The sequence below is a fragment of the Gymnoscopelus braueri genome (assembly GCF_963280865.1).
Source record: "Gymnoscopelus braueri genome assembly, chromosome: 3".
NCBI classification, from domain to species: domain Eukaryota; kingdom Metazoa; phylum Chordata; class Actinopteri; order Myctophiformes; family Myctophidae; genus Gymnoscopelus; species Gymnoscopelus braueri.
In genome coordinates this window covers 58,729,847-58,749,186 of record NC_137612.1, presented here as the reverse complement: position 1 = coordinate 58,749,186, position 19,340 = coordinate 58,729,847, and the positions used below count along the sequence as shown (strand labels likewise).

At 39.6% G+C, this 19,340-nt stretch overlaps 1 protein-coding gene across 1 annotated transcript; it reads right to left on the bottom strand.

The window, feature by feature from the left end:
• Positions 1-236: 236 nt before the first annotated feature.
• ctsa (cathepsin A) lies at positions 237-17,207 on the bottom strand. Its single transcript, XM_080423276.1, has 15 exons — positions 17,144-17,207; positions 13,122-13,294; positions 11,498-11,609; positions 11,366-11,416; positions 10,990-11,076; positions 10,321-10,476; positions 9,516-9,692; positions 6,628-6,719; positions 5,345-5,423; positions 4,946-5,046; positions 4,824-4,871; positions 4,286-4,361; positions 3,347-3,436; positions 1,997-2,098; positions 237-1,822 (listed from the first exon to the last, which is right to left on the bottom strand). Exons 2-15 carry the CDS (start codon positions 13,286-13,288, stop codon positions 1,739-1,741), a joined length of 1,422 nt encoding a protein of 473 aa, XP_080279402.1. The 5' UTR covers positions 13,289-13,294; positions 17,144-17,207; the 3' UTR covers positions 237-1,738.
• Positions 17,208-19,340: the final 2,133 nt, after the last annotated feature.

Below are 19,340 nucleotides of genomic sequence, written 5' to 3'. Positions count from 1 at the left end.
GGGTCCCCAGTTCAATATGATTATTTTGGGAGGATCCTCAGTTCAAATATGATTATTTTGGGGGTTCCCCAGTTCAAGTATGATTATTTTGGGGGGTCCCCAGTTCAAATATGATTTTTGGGGGGGGGGGTCGCAGCCTGAAAAGTTTGGTAATGTTTGGTCTAATGCATATCCTAGAAATAGTCCTAGAAATTAAATCGTTGGAGAACCAGCCAGTTTGGTTGAAAGTATCAGTTATATTTTATTTATTACATTAAAGAACATTCAAGGAAAAATTATTCACCATCACCACCTATCTGTTATTCATGCCTGTTCCAGAAAATCAAGAAAACAGTAAAACAAAACATTCTATTGTGGCGAGAACAGTAGCACACATTCTGGTAGACCAGGGGTCCTAATGGACCCGTATGGGTCTGTTGAGTGTACAAAAGGACCCTTATGGGTCTGTAACTCCCAGAGTTAAATTGACAGAATGGTGTAGATTGGGATTCCCCCCCCAAAAAGAAAGTTCCTTTTGTACTCTAGTGCTACCAACACTTAAGGGATATTTCACTTTCAAACAGGGTCATTTTAACGTCTACTGGCTTTGGTGTTTCACCCCAGACAGTTAAGTTGCTTAATTCAGTATTTAGATATTCGATATTCCTTTTATACATACATTGATTTTTGATAGCACTAATGAAATCATACAGTATTGTAATTGTATAGCAGACATTAAGTCACATACAGTACGAGCTCCTCTGACAGTGTGATAAAACCAGTTCCAGAAACTGTTCCAAATGTGATGGTAACGATTCTGGTTCCTCAATGTTGGCTCTGGTTCCCCCGGTTCCAGATCCCAAACCTAAATTTACCCATCTCCAAGTACAACACATTCTGTTAAGAGAGACATCACTGGTTTCACAACAGTTCTTTATTGATCATATGTATTGATCACATTTAAATCAGACACACAGACAGGTAATTCCCTTTGATTCCATGGAAACCAATTGCTACAGTGCCAACATCGTCCAATCACAACCAAGCTACAGTGCAACATCGCCCAATCACAGGAACGGAAATCATAAAATACAGCATTTGTGTCACTATGACAGCCACAGCGTCCCTACAGGGACCAGGCAGAGAGGCGGTGACATCACAGCTCAGGCAGTGAGACTCAAATCTGATTGGTTGTTAAGGCATAGTGTACTCCCACCTGTCATATACATATATATATATACATATATACATATATAGATATATACATATATACATATATACATATATACATATATACATATATACATATATATATATATATATCAGTGGTTCTCAATGTGTGTTCCGGGGACCACCAGTGGTGCAAACGGACCCTTACGGAGTCCCTGTAAGAATTATATCGATGGACGTGTTGCTTTTCTCATCATTTGTCACAGAGGGCGCCAGGGAGACGCTTCTCCACAAGGGCACAGCCCATTAACGGAAAATGCATCGAAACCCATATATGGCCATCGTCAGGCAGAAACCACGTATCGACATATTGCAACTTTTTATATGTTTTTTTCCGAATGCCCTACTTCATCGTATAAGAGTGTCACACAAAAGTAGTGAAAATAGACCATCTACAAGCTCACGTGTGAGCTTGTAGATCGGCTATTTTCACTATTCTAAAATGTTTTTCAAATAATACACATGGTGGTGGTCTATATAGACAGGTGGAGGTGGTCTTCAGTGGTTGTCTACATTGAGGTGGAGGTTTTCAGTAAGGTTCTTTCTTGATGAATCGGGTGAACATGGCGAAGGCGGCAGCTGGTTTATCTGAAGGAACCATGTGACCAGAACCCTGCAAACACAAGAGTTACGACATCATTAATATGAATGAAGGAACCAAGTCACCATCACCCTGGAGACACAATAGATTTAACTTAATGACAGCAAGAAAGCAAACAATGCTAATGTTTCTAAAACCTGCATATGATGTAATAGTATTTGCTGTTAGTATCAGCAGTGTTTGTACCTTGACGGTAAGGAAGGCGATGTGGTTGAACTCTTTCACGAATCCTCCAACCTGCTCAGTGGCTCCGTCTTTATAAATCCACGTCCGACGTTTCACCGCCACCTAAAAAAATAAACAATCATTTAGAAAACTATTTACACACAACTTAAAACTACTCACAACGTGAAGATCACGATTCACACAAAAGTCATTTACACCAAAAAACGTTCATCTGTAATTGCCAATTTTTACCCCTTTTCCTCCCAGTCGTCCCGCCGATTCATTCCTCCCCACACTGACGTGTTGCGGTACGTCCCCCCTGGTGGGGGCTACAGCAAGTAGGAGCGCAGCAACAAAGACCCCCCCCCCCAAAAAAAAAAAACGACCAGTTGTGTTCGTATGGTCAGGGCAGGAAGCTGCCATACCCCTTCAGTTTGGCCATATGCGTTTCAAAAGACAAGCTCTGAGGCAGCGGTCATCAATATGTACATACACTGACAAATGTGGCAAGACTTGTCCTTTATAATGTTCCTATTTTGATCATAAGACCCAATTACTGAATGTCAGTCTCTCAAGGTTTTCTTCAGAATATGTGGGACACTGAGTTACTATGACACGATGGCATATTAGGATTCCACTAGTACAGTGGTTATCAAACTTGTTATTTTATTTTGAAGGACCCCCATAACTCTGAGTGTACAAATGGAACCAAATGCACCCTACAGGTCCATTTGGTTACATTTGTACACAGAGTTACAGACCTGTAAGGGTCCTTGTGTACACTCTCAGAGTTACAGACCTGTAAGGGTCCATTTGGAACCCCCTCAAAGGTCACTCGACCCACTTTCAGAACGACTGCACTAATACATTTGAGGCTATAGCTTTTTGGGGTTTCCAGTAATATTATTGTCAGCTCATTTTGTATGTTCATGGCAAAAAAAATATTTTGACAAAAATGTCCACCACAAGACACAGTGGCCTTCATGCCCCGCCCACACTGCCCCAACTGATTTCACCGTTTTCTCCTCGGTCTCTTGTCCTGTCAATACCGTTTTTAAACACCAGTGTCTTTTGTTGAGATTCTGAAGTGGGAAAACAATATGGCACTGTGGAAAAAAGGACTTACAGTACTTGCCACACAAATTATAATTTATCTCTCAATAAAACATTTAATTAAACTGACAGATTATGAGTTTAGTTTTCTGGAGTTGTTGAATGAACATCATGAGTACTTTAATCTCTCTGGATACTTTCTCACTCAAGAGGTTATGTGGATGACTACTTTTCCTTCTACTTATTTTAAAGTAACAATACTTTTACTCAAGTACGGTTCAGCAATACATCTGTATGGATACTTCCATGTTAACCTACCTCCTGGTGCAGTGACTCCACGAACCATTCATCTCCCATGAAGTTACAGGCCATGTCCACGTCCCCGTTGTACACCAGAATACGATACTTCTGAAATACACAAACACACGTCCCAGTTGCCTCCAATGTAACCACACCTACTGGGAGCCGAGAAAGGAAGCGGTCTTCTGTTTGCCACTTCTGTTCACGGAGATATCGTTTTAAATATATATTTGAATATCCATTTCTGCCAAGCAGCAAGGTAGATACTGTAGGCTTCAACTAATTTGATTAATAGTAGGACAATATAACTACTGCCTGAAGGAGGCGGGATATCTGCTTTACTCCTGGATCGTTTTCAGAGCTTCCTATGAACAGCAGTGGTGGAAGAAGTACTCAGATACTCAGATGAGTAAAAGTAGCAATACCACAATATAAAAATACTCTGTTACAAGTAAAAGGCCTGTGTTCAAAATGTTACTTGAGTAAAAGAACAAAAGTATTGGCATCAAAATGTACTTAAAAGTACCAAAAGTAAAAGTACTAAAATGTTTGAAAATAGCAGATCTACAAGCTCACAACGCGTCGCGAACTGAGCTTGTAGATCTGCACCTCAGACAACACGTTGTGAGCTTGTAGATCTGCTATTTTCAAATAGCCTATGTATAAAATAGGGCTAAAGTAGTTAATGTGCGTTTCATAATATGATTTATATCTGCAAACTAACTAAAGTTTTCAAATAATTGTAGTGAAGTAAAAGTACAACAATTGCCTCTGAGATGTAGTGGAGTAGAAGTAAAAGTATTGAAATTTGGAAATACTCCAGTAAAGTAAAATTACCTCAAAAGTGTACTTCAATAACAGACTGTATGACGGAAGCATTTGAACATTGTGGGAGGCAACAGCCTGGCTCCAGAGACCAGAGGTACTGTAGCATTAGCAGGTAGTTGTAGTACTCACCATACTACCCAGTAGTTTGAGGTATTGTTTCTTGACATCCATGTACAGGCGACCGTAGTTCAGGTTGACCTCAGAGCTGAAACAGGAAGTAGAAAGATGACTTCATAACTCTGCTTCCCTCGCAGATGAGTGTATGAATGGAACCAAAGGGATTTCTACCCTCTCAGAGTTATGGGTCCTATAAAGAACACTCTCAGAGTTATGGGTCCTATAAAGAACACTCACAGAGTTAAGGGTCCTATAAAGAACACTCTCAGAGATATGGGTCCTATAAAGAACACTCACAGAGTTAAGGGTCCTATAAAGAACACTCTCAGAGTTATGGGTCCTATAAAGAACACTCACAGAGTTATGGTCCTATAAAGAACACTCTCAGAGTTAAGGGTCCTATAAAGAACACTCACAGAGTTATGGTCCTATAAAGAACACTCTCAGAGTTAAGGGTCCTATAAAGAACACTCACAGAGTTATGGTCCTATAAAGAACACTCAAGAGTTGTGTGGGTTCTATAAAGAACACTCTAAAGAACTGGTTTTACCTGCAGATGACCCAGTCCAGAGCTTCGGGGCTGATGTGGAGAGCTGACCTGATGTAGAGGATAATAATAATAATTATTAATTATTATTATAACAAATCATCATAATAAGGTGGAGAGCTGACCTGACGTAGGGGTTGTTCAGGTACAGGGTGGAGGGGGTGGAGTTTGTACACGGAGGGTCCAGACGCACTTTCTGGTAGAACGAAGACACACCACGCAGCTTCTACATATATACACACACACACACACACACAATTAAAATGGTTTGTTAACAGTGAACAGGAGCTGTCAGCCATTAGGAGTAATTAAAGACAGGTCTCCTGCCATTTGCTGCTGTACAATAATAAAAAGAATGTTGTTAAGTAAAATCATGTGTAAATATGAATCCATGATTCAAACAGGCATCATGCTGAGTTGTAATGAGTGCATTTATTGCTTAATAAGATAAACTGATTAGATAATTAAAGATCAATCAGATGAGATAAATAAAGATCAGTCAGATTCATTGATCGATAGATTACCTGGTTCCACAGCTGGGTCCACGGATGATTAATGAAACTGTTCCCCAAATCTCTGATCACCAGCTGATCACCGTCAATACTGAAACAAATTGATCATCAATACTGCAAACAAAATGATCAATACCATCTGTCAATACTGAAACAAATTGATCATCAATACTGCTAACAAAATGATCATCAATACCATCTGTCAATACTGAAACTAATTGATCATCAATACTGCTAACAAAATGATCATCAATACCATCTGTCAATACTGAAACTAATTGATCATCAATACTGCTAACAAAATTATCATCAATACCATCTGTCAATACTGAAACTAATTGATCATCAATACTGCTAACAAAATTATCATCAATACCATCTGTCAATACTGAAACTAATTGATCATCAATACCCGTCAATGCTGCAAACTAATTGATAATCAATACCGTCTGTCAAAGAAACAAATTGATGACTGATACCTCAGTCGAGAAACACATTGATTATCAATACTTCCGTGAATACTGAAACAAATTGATAATCAATACCAGAATGTACAGTCAGTATGACATAAAAAAAACTTTTAATATATCCATCGCTGCATTCCACTGATGCAGGTAACAATGTACTCGAATGGTAAATATCAAATGTTTATAATTGTGATTGAAACAGTCTGCCTCGAGTCCATAACATAAAGTCACGAAGTGACACGGTGTGAGCTTGTATATCTTTATTTTTTCAAGCTCAATATTGTTTTATTTAGAGTAGTAAATAATTTTTACCACATTTCTCATCAATTTAGTAGTTATGGCAATTCATTCCTCCCCACACACATTTCTGTGTGTTTGTCAGTGAGGAGCCCCCGCCGGGAGGACGTAGGGCCTTCGTCCTACTCCTCCCGCCCAACACTCCTTGTAGGAATACATGCAGTGACCAATATCACCCTCCCCGCCCGGCTTCCCTCCCCCGAACACGGGCCAATTGTGTTCGTATAGATAGACACTCAACAAAGCCGGGTACACCCCGGTGGATTCGAACCCACAACCTCTGTGGTGTTGAGCAGGGACTTTACCACTGAGCGCCATCGATTTTCGAAGTAAAAAAATATTTCAAAGATTACATACATATAGCTAAAAATCTAAAATGACACGGATGCTTTCTTGGTTTTAATGGGTTAACATAATTCAGTTCTATGCGTTTCAAGTGTCAGCCCTTTGCTCAGTTTATTGAAGTCAGTACGGCCCTCTGGAAAGAAAATTCTGCCAACCAGTGACTAAAGGGTTAAGGGTTCTACATACCTGACTTTCTGTTTCACCCCTCCAGGACATGGAGCGTAGAGGTTGTACATGTTCAACCCTGAACTGTACACGATGTACTGCACCTCAGACAGCTAGACACACAGGCAAGCAGATACACAGACAGACACACACATTTTAGGAAACAATAGGATATTGAAGTGTGTGTATATATATAATATGTCTTATTAATCATTCAATCAATCATCATTAACCAGCCTTATAAACTAAAATTAGAAAGGGTATATATTAATATATATAATATACCCTTTCTAATTTTAGTTTATAAGGCTGATTCTAAAAACGATTGGATCACACAGAAATGTTAAGTATTTCTGTATCGTCTCTTGATAGACTTTACATTGACATAGGGTGCCCTTGAACAGGTTGGAATTCACCCAGTGATGAGCACTGAACAATGCTCACTGTGTTTATGGCAAGCTTTCATTTTCATATTGCACACCATATCCATTTTCACCAGCAACAATACATAATACATCGATACAGACTTGTCTATCATGATATAGCCTATTGTCGCACGATATATTGTGACAGCCCTATTAGTCTGATAATGACTGACTATAATGAATTGATAATGAATTGCCGTTAAATACAATCATTTGAGTGACAATTAGGGATGTGAACAATTAATCTATAATCGATTAATTGCCGTTAAGAATTTACCCGATTACATGTATCCATTTTCAATTAATTGAATTATTTTTTGGAAAACCTTTTTCTTGGGCTAGTGAAAGTTACAGGTATGGTGTGTGTGATATCAAATGTGAGCTTACCATAATCACAGTCATCCTTAATCATATTCAAGGGCTTTTGGAGAGAAATGAGACAGACTCCAGACACACACACCTGCCCTCTGCAGGGCTATATGTCTGACCAGCTGATGCTCGTTAATGTTATATACACATCAAGGCAATTCTGTTTCTGCACTCATTTACGGACAAGAATTTCCTATAATCCTAAAAAAACGTATCACTTATCAATTCATCTATTGATAAGGTTATCAACTATCAATTAATGAATTCATCGTCAAGTAAAATGTCATAATCGTGACAGCCCTGACATCACAGGCATGCCAAATGGACACATCGGTGGGTTAGGTCGGTCGTCACCATGTTCTCCATCAAGTCAGCATTCTGTCACCAGTCACGTGACTCATACCAACCCCAGCTTCGAAAAGTGACACAATATTTCTTTTTTAAAAGGGGGGGGGGGGGGGGGGGGGGGTTGACCAAGTGAGTTGACCCAGTGACGCCAAACGGTCCAGACCCAGCATCCCTAATAGCCAAATTCCAGAACCCAAATCTCTGCTCACTCGCTCAGTCCACACTCGGCCGTCCAGCTTAACCCGTAAATCGTTCCGTATCCCAAAATGGTCATTTGCAGTGGTGGAAGAAGTACTCACACGTTTTACTTATGTAAGAGTATCAATACCCTATTCTTAATGTTACAAGTCCGGTATTAAAAATGTACTTGAGTAAAGTGCAAAAGTATTGGCATTAAAAAAATACTTAAAAGTACCAAAAGTAAAAGGACTCATTATGCAGAAGGTTCCATTTCACAAGTTTTCAAATGTATAAAAATCCTTTGAAAATAGTAGTCGCAAAGCGAGCTTGTAGATCAGCTATTTTCAAATTGCCAACGGTCTGAAGGGATTTCATAATAATAATCAAAATCTACAAAGTAACAAAAGTTTTCAAATAATTGTAGTGGCGTAAAAAGTACAATATTTGCCTGACGTTTCTTTCAGTTAAGTTTTTTTTTGTTGCCACTGTCGCAAAATTGCTTGCTCAGGGTGGATCTGTCGGGTCTCTGCTCTACATGTAAAGTGTCTTGAGACAACTTGTTGTGATTTGACACTTTAATAAAATTTAATTGAGTAGAAGTAAAATTATTGAAAATTGGAAACACAAAATTGTAATGTTAAGTACAGTACTTAGTTACTTTCCACCACTAGTCATTTGCTTTTGGCGGAGCCGAGCCTGGAGAGAGTGAGCTCCCCAAGCGTCAAACAGCGGGTGTACATCCAGTGTTCACTCAGCCCGTTCTCGTCCGCTCGCCTTTAATGTTGACTGCCCATCTGTGGTTATTGGACGGACCGTCTCCTCTGGCTATGGGATGGAAACCACGACTACGCTGTCTGGGAGATGGCATCTAAAAGCTGTGCCGGGTCGCAGACTTCAAAGAGACGTTTCGTAGTTGACGAAACTTTGACATAACGTGCCTGCATGCGTGTTGAATGGAAGAGATAATGAAGTCAAATTTATATCTGAATAACAGTGATCAAAGCTACTGACGCAACAAATTAAATAATGGGTTGATCTTTATTTACACAATCGGTCTGTTTGTTGTGCATGGTGTGGGAGAATGCATGTCAAACAGCTCCATTCATAAGCATATAAGAGAGAAATACAGCTTCCAGGATGAGAAGCGAGCAGGCAGGAATGTGAGTATTGGAATCAGTCTAACCTGCTCGATTCCAATACTCTCCTCCTCGCTCCGAGGAGGGACTAATGTGTGAGTGGAGTGAGTGTGGAAGTTAAGAGTATAGGAATTTGGCTTCTGTGACGAGTTGAAAGTGACAACAGGTCGGTCAGACGGACACATGAGTCAGACTTATGTTGTTAGAACAGGTGGAGGGCTGTCATTTGGCGGCAGTGGCTCAGGAGGTAGAGCAGCCGCTTGAGAACTGGAAGGTTCACGGTTCGATACCAGGCTGTGTCTCTTTTCGAAGTGTCCTTGAGCAAGAAACTGAACCCCTAACTGCTCCTAAAGAGCGCATGAATTGGGAGGGTTGTGATTGGTCAAGACTTACATGGGAGGGTTGTGATTGGTCAGACTTACATGGGAGGGTTGTGATTGGTCAGACTTACGTCATTGGAACAGTTGGGGTTGTGGTTGTTGTAGAAGTCACACGTCCCCTCCGTACAGCAGTGATTGAGTAGGTCCGCCCACAGCGCACTACCCAGAAGGCCGTGGTAATACGCAAAGTACACCAGAGAGTTGTCGTTCAGCTCGTAACTGGCCATCCCGTTGCCCACGGCAATACCCTGCAACGAACACAAAACACTATGATAGAAATAGTAGCATTGTAGCTGGGCAATCAACCAAAAACAGACTTATCTGAAATAATCTGGAAGCAAAGTTTATTTTTATTATATATATCAATGAATCAACACAATTGAGTTCTGGTTAATCACTTAAGCCCTGTATTATACTTCATTCTACAATGGTGGCGTACAAAATAGCGAAAATAACAGATCTACAAGCTCACAAAGCGTTGCATCACAACGTATCATGAGCTTGTAAGTGATATTTATTTTAAGTAATATTGCAGTCGTTTGTGAATTTTGCCAATAAACCTGATTTGCAGTGGGGGCTGAATAATCTCAAGTGCAAAGTGGACAGTACATGTAGGTCACTAGTAGTGAAGTAGCAGTCATCCATTTACATGTAGGCAACTAGTAGTACTAAGTGAAGCAATAGTTAACCACAGTATGCACCTGTAAGTTGAAGCTGTAGTTATCTGGTTACCTGCTGGTTCAAGTTGTCATCTTCCGTCACTTTCTCTTCCAGTGTAGTAACTCTACTTAGCTTTAGATTCAGAATGTTGTCCTCCAGGACTCTCTCAGCCAGCATAGGGTTAGTTTGGTTACAGTAGTTAGTTGGTGGCATTACCTGTAGATTTAATGCGTTGTCCTCCATCACTCTCTCAGCCAGTGTAGGGATGTAGATTCCTCCATAACTCTCTCCTGTCAGAAACAACTCATTCTGACTGAACTCTGGAAACAAGCGGAAGAACTCCTTCAGGGCCAGGTAGTTGTTGAGAGACACCTGTAATACAATACAATTAACCCATTAAAACCGGGAAACACACGACACCTTCATATGCGACAAACACACGACACCTGCATATACCCGGAACAGGAAATGTTTATGCCACAGAGCCTATTGGTCCTCACTAATGCTCATTATAATATGGCACCATTTCTTTCTACTCACTGTGTCTCATTGGTGGGCTGTGGACAGTTCAGTAACCTACCTGCCTACCAGTGACATCAGCGGTAGTAAGGTTTGGTCATTTAAAACAATTTCAGCATACTAACTTTCCCCAGGAAGAGCTTGGAATCTCCCAGGAAGAGCTTGGAATCCCCCCATCGATGATGTCACTGGTAGGCAGGTTTCGGAACCCCAAGCCCACCAATGAGACACAGAGTGAGTAGACATAAATGGTACCATCTTATGAGCATTAGTGAAGACCATTTACATGAAAATAAGGTTGAAAATGGGTTAAGTGCTCCTTTATCAAAAGAGGATTTCATTGGTTGAATAAAAAAGGTCACTGACCTCTGTGTCGTTGGTCTTGTATTGACGGTCATCTGACCAGGAGAATCCCACCCCTACTGGTGACTCCAGGTACAACACGTTGGCAATCTAACAACAAAATACATGAACATGTGACCAACCAAGGTTAGGTAAAGAAGGAAACTACATATAAGTCACTTCCTTGTTCCAATAATTCCAGCAGGCAGACTGCTCACACTCACTGGGAGGAAAAAAACTGGAGCTGAATGTTTAAGGTAAGTGATATTTTTGGGTTATTAAAAAAAGTATTTTGTTAAAAAGCTAAACTTCCATGTTGTGATGGTAATCATTTACAGAGTGTTTGTTCAGTAACAGTGTTAAATATAGCTTGTATATAGAATGTAGATTGTACACTGACCATATTCCAGGAGTAAGGGTTGTATTCTAGAGACATTCCATCATCCTGGATCTGAAACATTAATGTATGAATTAATAAACTCATTTAGCATAGTGAACATTAAACATGAATAACATGGTCTTATAATGTTACCAGGAAAGGTCCGTGTTCGGTCAGCAGTCCATCCAGAGAGCTGCAACCGGGACCTCCATTCAACCACAGCACCACCGGGTCCTGAGAGGGCTGCTTCTGAGACTCCACAAACCTAGAGAAATATTATTATTATTTTCATCATAATACAAACCTATATAAAATGGCCCGGTGGCCCGTCGGGGCCAATAGAACGCACCTGGCAAATAACCACTGGGGCCAGTGAAAATAAAATAAAAACATTAAAGCTTTAACATTAATGCACTATGCAACTTTCTCTTCTAACCCAGATCTGAACCCGGTTTCCTGTGCAAGTGCTGACATTTTTACCATTGAGCTAATAGAGCTCAATGGGATTGCTGCTTGCTCAGGGGATAAATTGAATCTTGAATCTTGACCATCAGGTAAAATGTTTTGTCATATCCTGTGTCTAGGTGAGACATGACCTTTGACACAATCTAAATGTCTCAATAGAAGAGCAGGGAGACAAAATACAACCACCCCAATCGTATACGTTATATTGTATCAACATACTCTACCATACAGGTTGGATAAAATTACATCTTATTCATTAAAAAAATACATTTAGTGCCACTTTAACATTACTAATTTCACATTACTTCCCTGTGGTGCTGTGTTTTGTAATGATTTCTATTAAACTCGTCTTGGTAATTACCATTACATGAGCCCCATGTCATATTGGATCAAAGAGCAAGCAGTCTGCTCGCTCTGCAGTCTGTGTGCAGGCCTCTGGCCTCGGACCTCAGCGTACCTAGAAGCAGTTCACAGCCCACTTGCTACCGCGATACATATTTACTCCAGAGCAGGGGTCTTCAACGTTTAGCTGAGAGAGATGAAGCAGGGACCCCCACTACATATTGTATAAAATTATGTTGCACATTAAACCACTTAAACTGTCAATACTTACTAAACTTGGCCTTTCACTCTGTACTTAAGTCTGCTCTCTTTTCCCCCTCTACACCAAACCTCTTTGCCGAACATAGCCGATCTACAAGCTCACGCCCGGTCTCAGGCACAGACAGAGCTAAGTTGAGACAGGAGTGCGCACTGTGTTGCAAACAAGAGTAAACTTTCTTACACCAATTTGTATTTTAGGGAGAAAAATCAGTGATGTTGAAAAGCCACCAGTGGCAAATTTCCCTTAAAGGGATATTTCACTTTCAAAAAAACGTTGTCATTTTATCATCTACTCAGGCCTTTGTGAGCCCCCCAGATAATCTTTTTCATGTATTTTATTGTATTTTTTTATTGTATTTTTTTTTTAGTTTTTTTTTTTTTTTAATAAATGAAAAAATTAATTGAAAAAACACGCCCCCTCACGTATTAGGGGGGCAGGGTGAGTCACCAGAACCAAGGACGGGTGTTTTTGATGAATCTAACATGGTTAAAATAGAGTTTGAAGTTACAATGGGTTTGTATAGGAAGGGGGCGTGTCTGATAAAATGAATATCAAATATGTAAACACTGAATCGAGCAACTTAAAAACTGTCTGGGGGGCTCACAAAGGCCTGAGTAGACGATAAAATGACCAAAAGTTTTTTTGAAAGTGAAATATCCCTTTAATGTCTACACGAGTACAATTAATGATAATAACAGTAATACTAACCAATAGTGCAGGTGTTGCCCATCATTAACAGTCAGGTAACCAGAGTATTGTTTGAAGTTGGCTTGTTTCTGCAGCCCAGGGAGGAACTTGATCTCGTCTGCTGTTGGAGCACATTCACAGCCCAACAGCGACCCCAGCAGGACAACCAACGCCACTACACCACACATCTTCACCTAGGGGAGAGAACCCACAACCTAGTGATCACAAACACATTATGAGAGACCCTGTCACACCTAGTTACATGTGGCTAAACGGGACAACTTAAATATATTCTGTAAATATATTCTCAGCCTTTCATTTCACATTCGAGTGTCATAAATTTGGCTACCCTGCCAAAAAAAAAAATCTATTGGTATTGTACTGTACTTAAGGACAATTACGGCCAACGTTATTCTTACCTTTATTATGACGTTATGATATCCTAGGACGAGTGGTACAGTACGGATATACCATAACGGATCCATTACATAAATGATAACTAAGGTTATTTTGGCCGTAATTCTCCTTTAAAACTGAAGCATTTGTAAGAAGATATGTTCATAATAATAGGGCCCCGAAATGTGGCAACGCCACAGAACTGGAAGATCTTTTCTTTCTTCATATCAAATGTAAAATGTATTTGTCTCGTCAGCAAAAAGAAAAAAAAAAGTACAGGAAATGAAAACCACAGAACATTTCACAAGAAGACGGAAGGGAAACCTCAGCCATGTACCCTACATGGCCGTTATCATATCCTACTTTTCTTTTGTAAAAAAAAAAGAACCTTAGTTATCATTTAGTCACAAGCTTTGGTTAATATTTTATTGGTTCAATATTTATAAAACCCACACACTTAAAAAGGAGAACCATGCGGGACAGAGAGTGACCGACAGACAGATTTCCTTAATATATAATAGGATCATTATATTATATACTTAAACTACAACAAAAATAGCCGATCTACAAGCTCACAACGAGATGTTGATCGGCTATTTTTGCGACCTTTATGTGACACTGTTAGTATGACCAAGTAGGGCATTCATTTACAAATAAACTAACATTTACACATATGCCATACACTACAGGTGTATGATACATTAAACTGGATCCAGTGCCAGTGATCCAGGCCCCCCCCCCTCATTTGTGCTGTTAAAAATTACAATTTCTTTTTTCCCCAAGATGTTTAGCCGGTGGTTAAACTGATGACCACCTAACCCTAACCCACTCAAGGACCACCCCACTTTGAGAGTGTACAAGTGGAACCAAATGGACCATTTGGTTCCACTTGTACACTCAAGAGTTACAGCCCCATTAGTGGGTTCCTAATCCTCCTAACTATCAATCATTGTGGTAGGGACCCCCTGGAACGCCCTCAAGGACACCTGGGGTCCCCGAACGCCACTTTAAGAACCACCAACATAAACACAATGTTATACTCATATTCTGCATTAGGTTATCAATATTAAATGATACGTATGCATGTTCTAATGTGTGTATAATTGTCATCCTAGCATCCTTGAATAAGACCCATCATCAGCCTTGGAAAGTACAGACAACAGTTTTTTCACAACATTTTCATGTCAAGGACCACCCAAATTAACATTTATTTGTCCACAGACCCCCCACCCATCTGAATACATTTTGTACCAGGGACCCCCATACAAGTTGTTTGTTACAATGTTTCCAAAAATCTAATTTTAAGATTTTGTTAGAAATGTGTTGACATGCCATCAACACGTCGCCATGCCACAGGTTCTCAGCTTGTAGATCTGCTATTTTCAAACGGACAGATGTGTATAGGGTTTAAAGTGGTTAAAAATCTTGATGCCATTATGAACTCATTTTGCTGGGGACCCCCTGGAACCACCTCAAGGACTCCCTGGGGTCCCGGGACCCCCGCTTTGAGAAGCACTGAGTTAAACCAACAAGTGAAGTGCTTCATGTTCATTAAAAGTTAGGATTAAACCAACTGCTTCATTAGGCTAATTCAAGGTTTTTCCAACAGGTCAAGGACCCCTTGACCTGTTGTGATCTACAAGCTCACAAGACATCGCGACGCATTGCGAGCTTGTAGATCTGCTATTTTCAAACATTTTAGTACTTAAAGTATATTTTGATGCCAATACTTTTGTACTTTTACTCGAGTAACATTTTGAACACAGGCCTTTTACTTGTAACCAGAGGTGGACGAAGTACTCGACCTCAGTGCTTGAGTAAGAGTACAGACAGATACTCCTGGTCAAATTTTCTCCACTACAAGTAAAAGCAGCTTAGTCAAAATATCGCTCAAAAGTAAAAAAGTCATTGCTTTTAAATATACTTAAGTATTCAAAAGAAAATAGAAATGACTGAGGAACCAGAACTAAATACTTGTACTCCTATACACCCATACAAGATGTAACAAAGAGGCAAGCGCAGGGGGATGCCAGAAACACGGCTAGTGTGAGAGCAGAAGTGTCCAATTGCATTTTAAGGAAGAAAGAAAAAACAGCCAACATAAAAGTACTCTGTACTTTACAGCCTTCCTAGAAGTAAAATATTTGTCTTGGAAGTGTACTCATAAGTAAGTAAATATCAAATGAGTATGAAAAATATCTAATACTCAAGTAAAGTACAGATCCTCAGAATATGTACTTATTGTGTACAGCACTCAAGTACATTTAATCCGTTACTGTCCACCACTGCTTTTAACAGTGTGTTTCTACATTGTGGTATTGCTACTTTTAAGTAAAAATATCTGAGTAGGGGAGACCGGGGTCGAAAGTAACACTTTTTAAATTTTCCTTCATAATTCACAGAATACTTGAAATATACTAGTCATCTTTTGTTTTAAGAAACATATATATGTGCCCTAATTAGTAATACCATTTATAAGCTTTTGCTAATAAGGACAAGACTAAAATATTACTTTTAATGCAATAAGTCAGAGTGTTACAATTGCCCCTGTGACAGGGACAGTGGTTGGGGGCAATTAGAACGCTGTAAAAATAACTCATATTAACACTCTATATCTCAAATAAAAGCACATCACTAAGTAATACATATTTTTTATAATTCAACATTTTTACGTAAGAATGTTTTATATATAAATGTATTTTGTATTTTTATTCGAATTATTTTGTTTTTCAATTTTGTTTTCTCAAATGCATGTCTATTCTTTATTTTAAAGTATTTTTCCTTTGAAATTTAGTGAAATATGTTAATTTACTATAGTAAAGTCTGTAATGCCAGGGAAAAAAATGTGCTTGCATCTAGCTAGAAACACCTATACTAGCATAGGCTGCTGACGTTAATTTGTGACCAATAATATTTTTCATCTAAGTTTAAATTAGCTGTCATCTAAACTTTAGACAGCAGAAGGAAAATACTGTACATTCAAAAATGTACGTTTACACCTCAAAATCTGTTTGAGATGAAATGATCATTCTATCCTTCCATAGGCAGAGAGAGGACCCTACTGAGCATTTGCACAAGAAGTCTCACCCCTCTAGCTTGTTTCTAGAATTTTTTGAATTATTGTGTGTGTTACGTTTGCCCAATTGCCCCCTGTTACCTTTGATCTCGGTCTCCCCTACTTCTTCCACCACATACTGTAGATAGCTTCATATGGTTGACAGCACTCAGTGTTGTCAATTTATGGGTGTTTTTGGTTTGGTTTATTTACAAATTACATTTTCTATGAATATGTTGGATTCATGTTAATGTGTGTTTTCAGACAGTTAACCATTTAAAACCCTCAATACTTCATTAAACTTGACCTGGGGGGCTATGTACTTGGCTCATACCAAACAACCTATTTGCTGATAATAGCAGAGCTGCAAGGCGTTGTGAGCTTGTAGATCTGCTATTTTCAGCGAACTTCATGAAGGAAGAAGCATCATTTCCTCATATAACTTTTAACACCACTTTATGTCAACAAGCGCAACTCATTTAAACAAAGTGACGTTTTAATTCAAACAATGCCACTTAATAATATAAATAAGCCTAACATTTAATGATAAATAAAGTTGAATCAAAAGGTTTTTAAAGTGTTTAATTCTTACCTGTCACTGAGGAAAGGTTTCATAAGCTCCCCGCAGCTGCATTTAAAGGCGGAAATCACCACTGTCATATGACACGGGTCACGTGACCACAATCACGGCTGTGGTGAGGAAGGATTGGACACATACGTCGTAGGAAGTGTTAAAACAAGGCTATGTGAAGAAGGAAGGAATGATCATACAGTGGTGTAGGACAGTGGTTCTCAACCTGTGAGTCAGGACCCCCATGTGGGTCCCGGCCCCCACATAATTTTTTAGGGGTCCCAAGATGACTTGCTAAACAAACCCAACTTAGAGTATAAGTGCATATACAGGGTATCTGCACGTGAATGACTTTTGACCATGACTGCATCAAAAGTACATGCTATTCCTGGCCACGCCCCCTACTTCAGCTCTGAGGGCAAGGCTAATCAATAAACTATGAGAAAATGTAAAACATTGGCCAAATATTACCCAGAAAGAGGCAAAGCTTTTGTAAATAGCTGATCTAGTTATTATCACAAAATGTGTGGAACCGAGTCAAACAAAATGGAATGCCTCAAGTGCTTGTCAGTCAGGGTGGGGGGTCCCTAACCTCACTCCGTCAAATGGAAGAAGCTTGCGACACACATTTTGTTTCACAGCGTACTTGCATCTGAGACTCCGGGCGCAGAATCGATGACAAACGGAGTTTCATTTTTTCAAGCTACTAGGCAGGTGATTGGATGATCCCGCCCCTAGCAGCCGCTGATTGGTTCGTATGCGCAGTGGTTCGGGCAGCTTTACTCTGTGAGCAATCCCAGACCCTCCTTCCTGAAACCAAATGCAAATGAGATTTCCGGAGGGAGGGGGGTTTACCAGGCTAGGGGGTCCCCAATTCAAATGTGATATATTTTTTTGCCTAAAAGGCCTTCATTCGAAACGTTACTGGGGTAAAAGTACAAAAGTATTGGCTTCAATATATACTTACTTAAATGTTAATTTCGACGAAAAATGCTGGTTGACAACTTTTTTCACTGACAAAAACACAACTAAGCAATGCTGACTAAAACTATAAAACTAAATATATTGACATATATATTTGCAGTGAAAGGAACAGCTCCTTCTTACCTCCAGGCTATGGTCGATGCCTACACCCCTGCCCGATCACTTCGGTCTGCCACCTCAGGGCGACTGATTGCCTCGTCACTCAAGGGTCCTTCTGGTCGATCGACACGGTCACGACTTTTTTCTGTTCTGGCCCCACAGTGGTGGAATGAACTTCCCACTGATGTCAGGACAGCAGAGTCACTGCCCATCTTTCGCCGCAGGCTGAAAACCCACCTCTTCAGGAAACACTACCCTTCCTCTCTGCCTGCCTTACTTGTTGTTAACTAGTTGTACAAACTCTTGCTTTATTGTTGTACTGTTTTATTGGATCTTGTTTAGTCGATACACTTTTTGTATTAGCGCATGCTCATTTGATTTTGCTATTTTGTCTTGTCTGTTTAAGAAAGTAGGTAGCTGATGACTTTTACCTTAGCGCTAGGTATACTCTTGGTTGCTTGTTTTTGCAAGAAATGCACTTAAGACTTCTGGTGATTAGTAGTTTCGTTCCCTACCTATGTTGAATGCACTTATTGTAAGTCGCTTTGGATAAAAGCGTCTGCTAAATGACTGTAATGTAATGTAATGTAATATATTGATGTTGTATAAAGACTAAATGTTAGGGAGGGACTAGTGGAGAAGACATCCAGTAGAACTAAGACATAAATTTTATGCTTGGTTGGGTGCAGGACAGGTGTCATGCTCTGTAAATATTTTCGGGACCCAGCTATAAATTATGACGCCATCAATTGCCCGCCAAAAATGCATTTTAGTCGACTAATTCAAATGTAGATTCAGTTGACGACAATCTAATATTAATCAACTAAAACTAGACTAAAACTACAACATTTCAGATGACTAATCTAAATGGAATTTTATTTAAAAGACTAAGACCAAGACTATGACTAAAACATCACAATTTGGTGTCAAAATGAATTCTGACTTACACACTGTAGAATCCTGAGTGTTAATGTAACTCTGAGTGTGTTCAAATGGAACCAAATGGGTCCATTTGGTTCCATTTGTACACAAATGGGTGAATGAAAACTGATAGTTTTTATTGTGCAGCACCAAAGTAAAAAGTAGTCTTATTGTTGTTTTTTTCCAGAAATATCAGATCTGCTATTTTTTTCAT

Excerpts from the sequence above, each read along its gene's own strand:
- ctsa (XM_080423276.1), bottom strand. The coding sequence starts at position 13,288 with ATGTGTGGTGTAGTGGCGTTGGTTGTCCTGCTGGGGTCGCTGTTGGGC. Across the intron at positions 11,077-11,365 it reads ACCCTTACTCCTGGAATATG|ATTGCCAACGTGTTGTACCT; the intron begins GTCAGTGTACAA and ends TTTTGTTGTTAG. Across the intron at positions 9,693-10,320 it reads ACAACGCATTAAATCTACAG|GGTATTGCCGTGGGCAACGG; the intron begins GTAATGCCACCA and ends TGTTCGTTGCAG.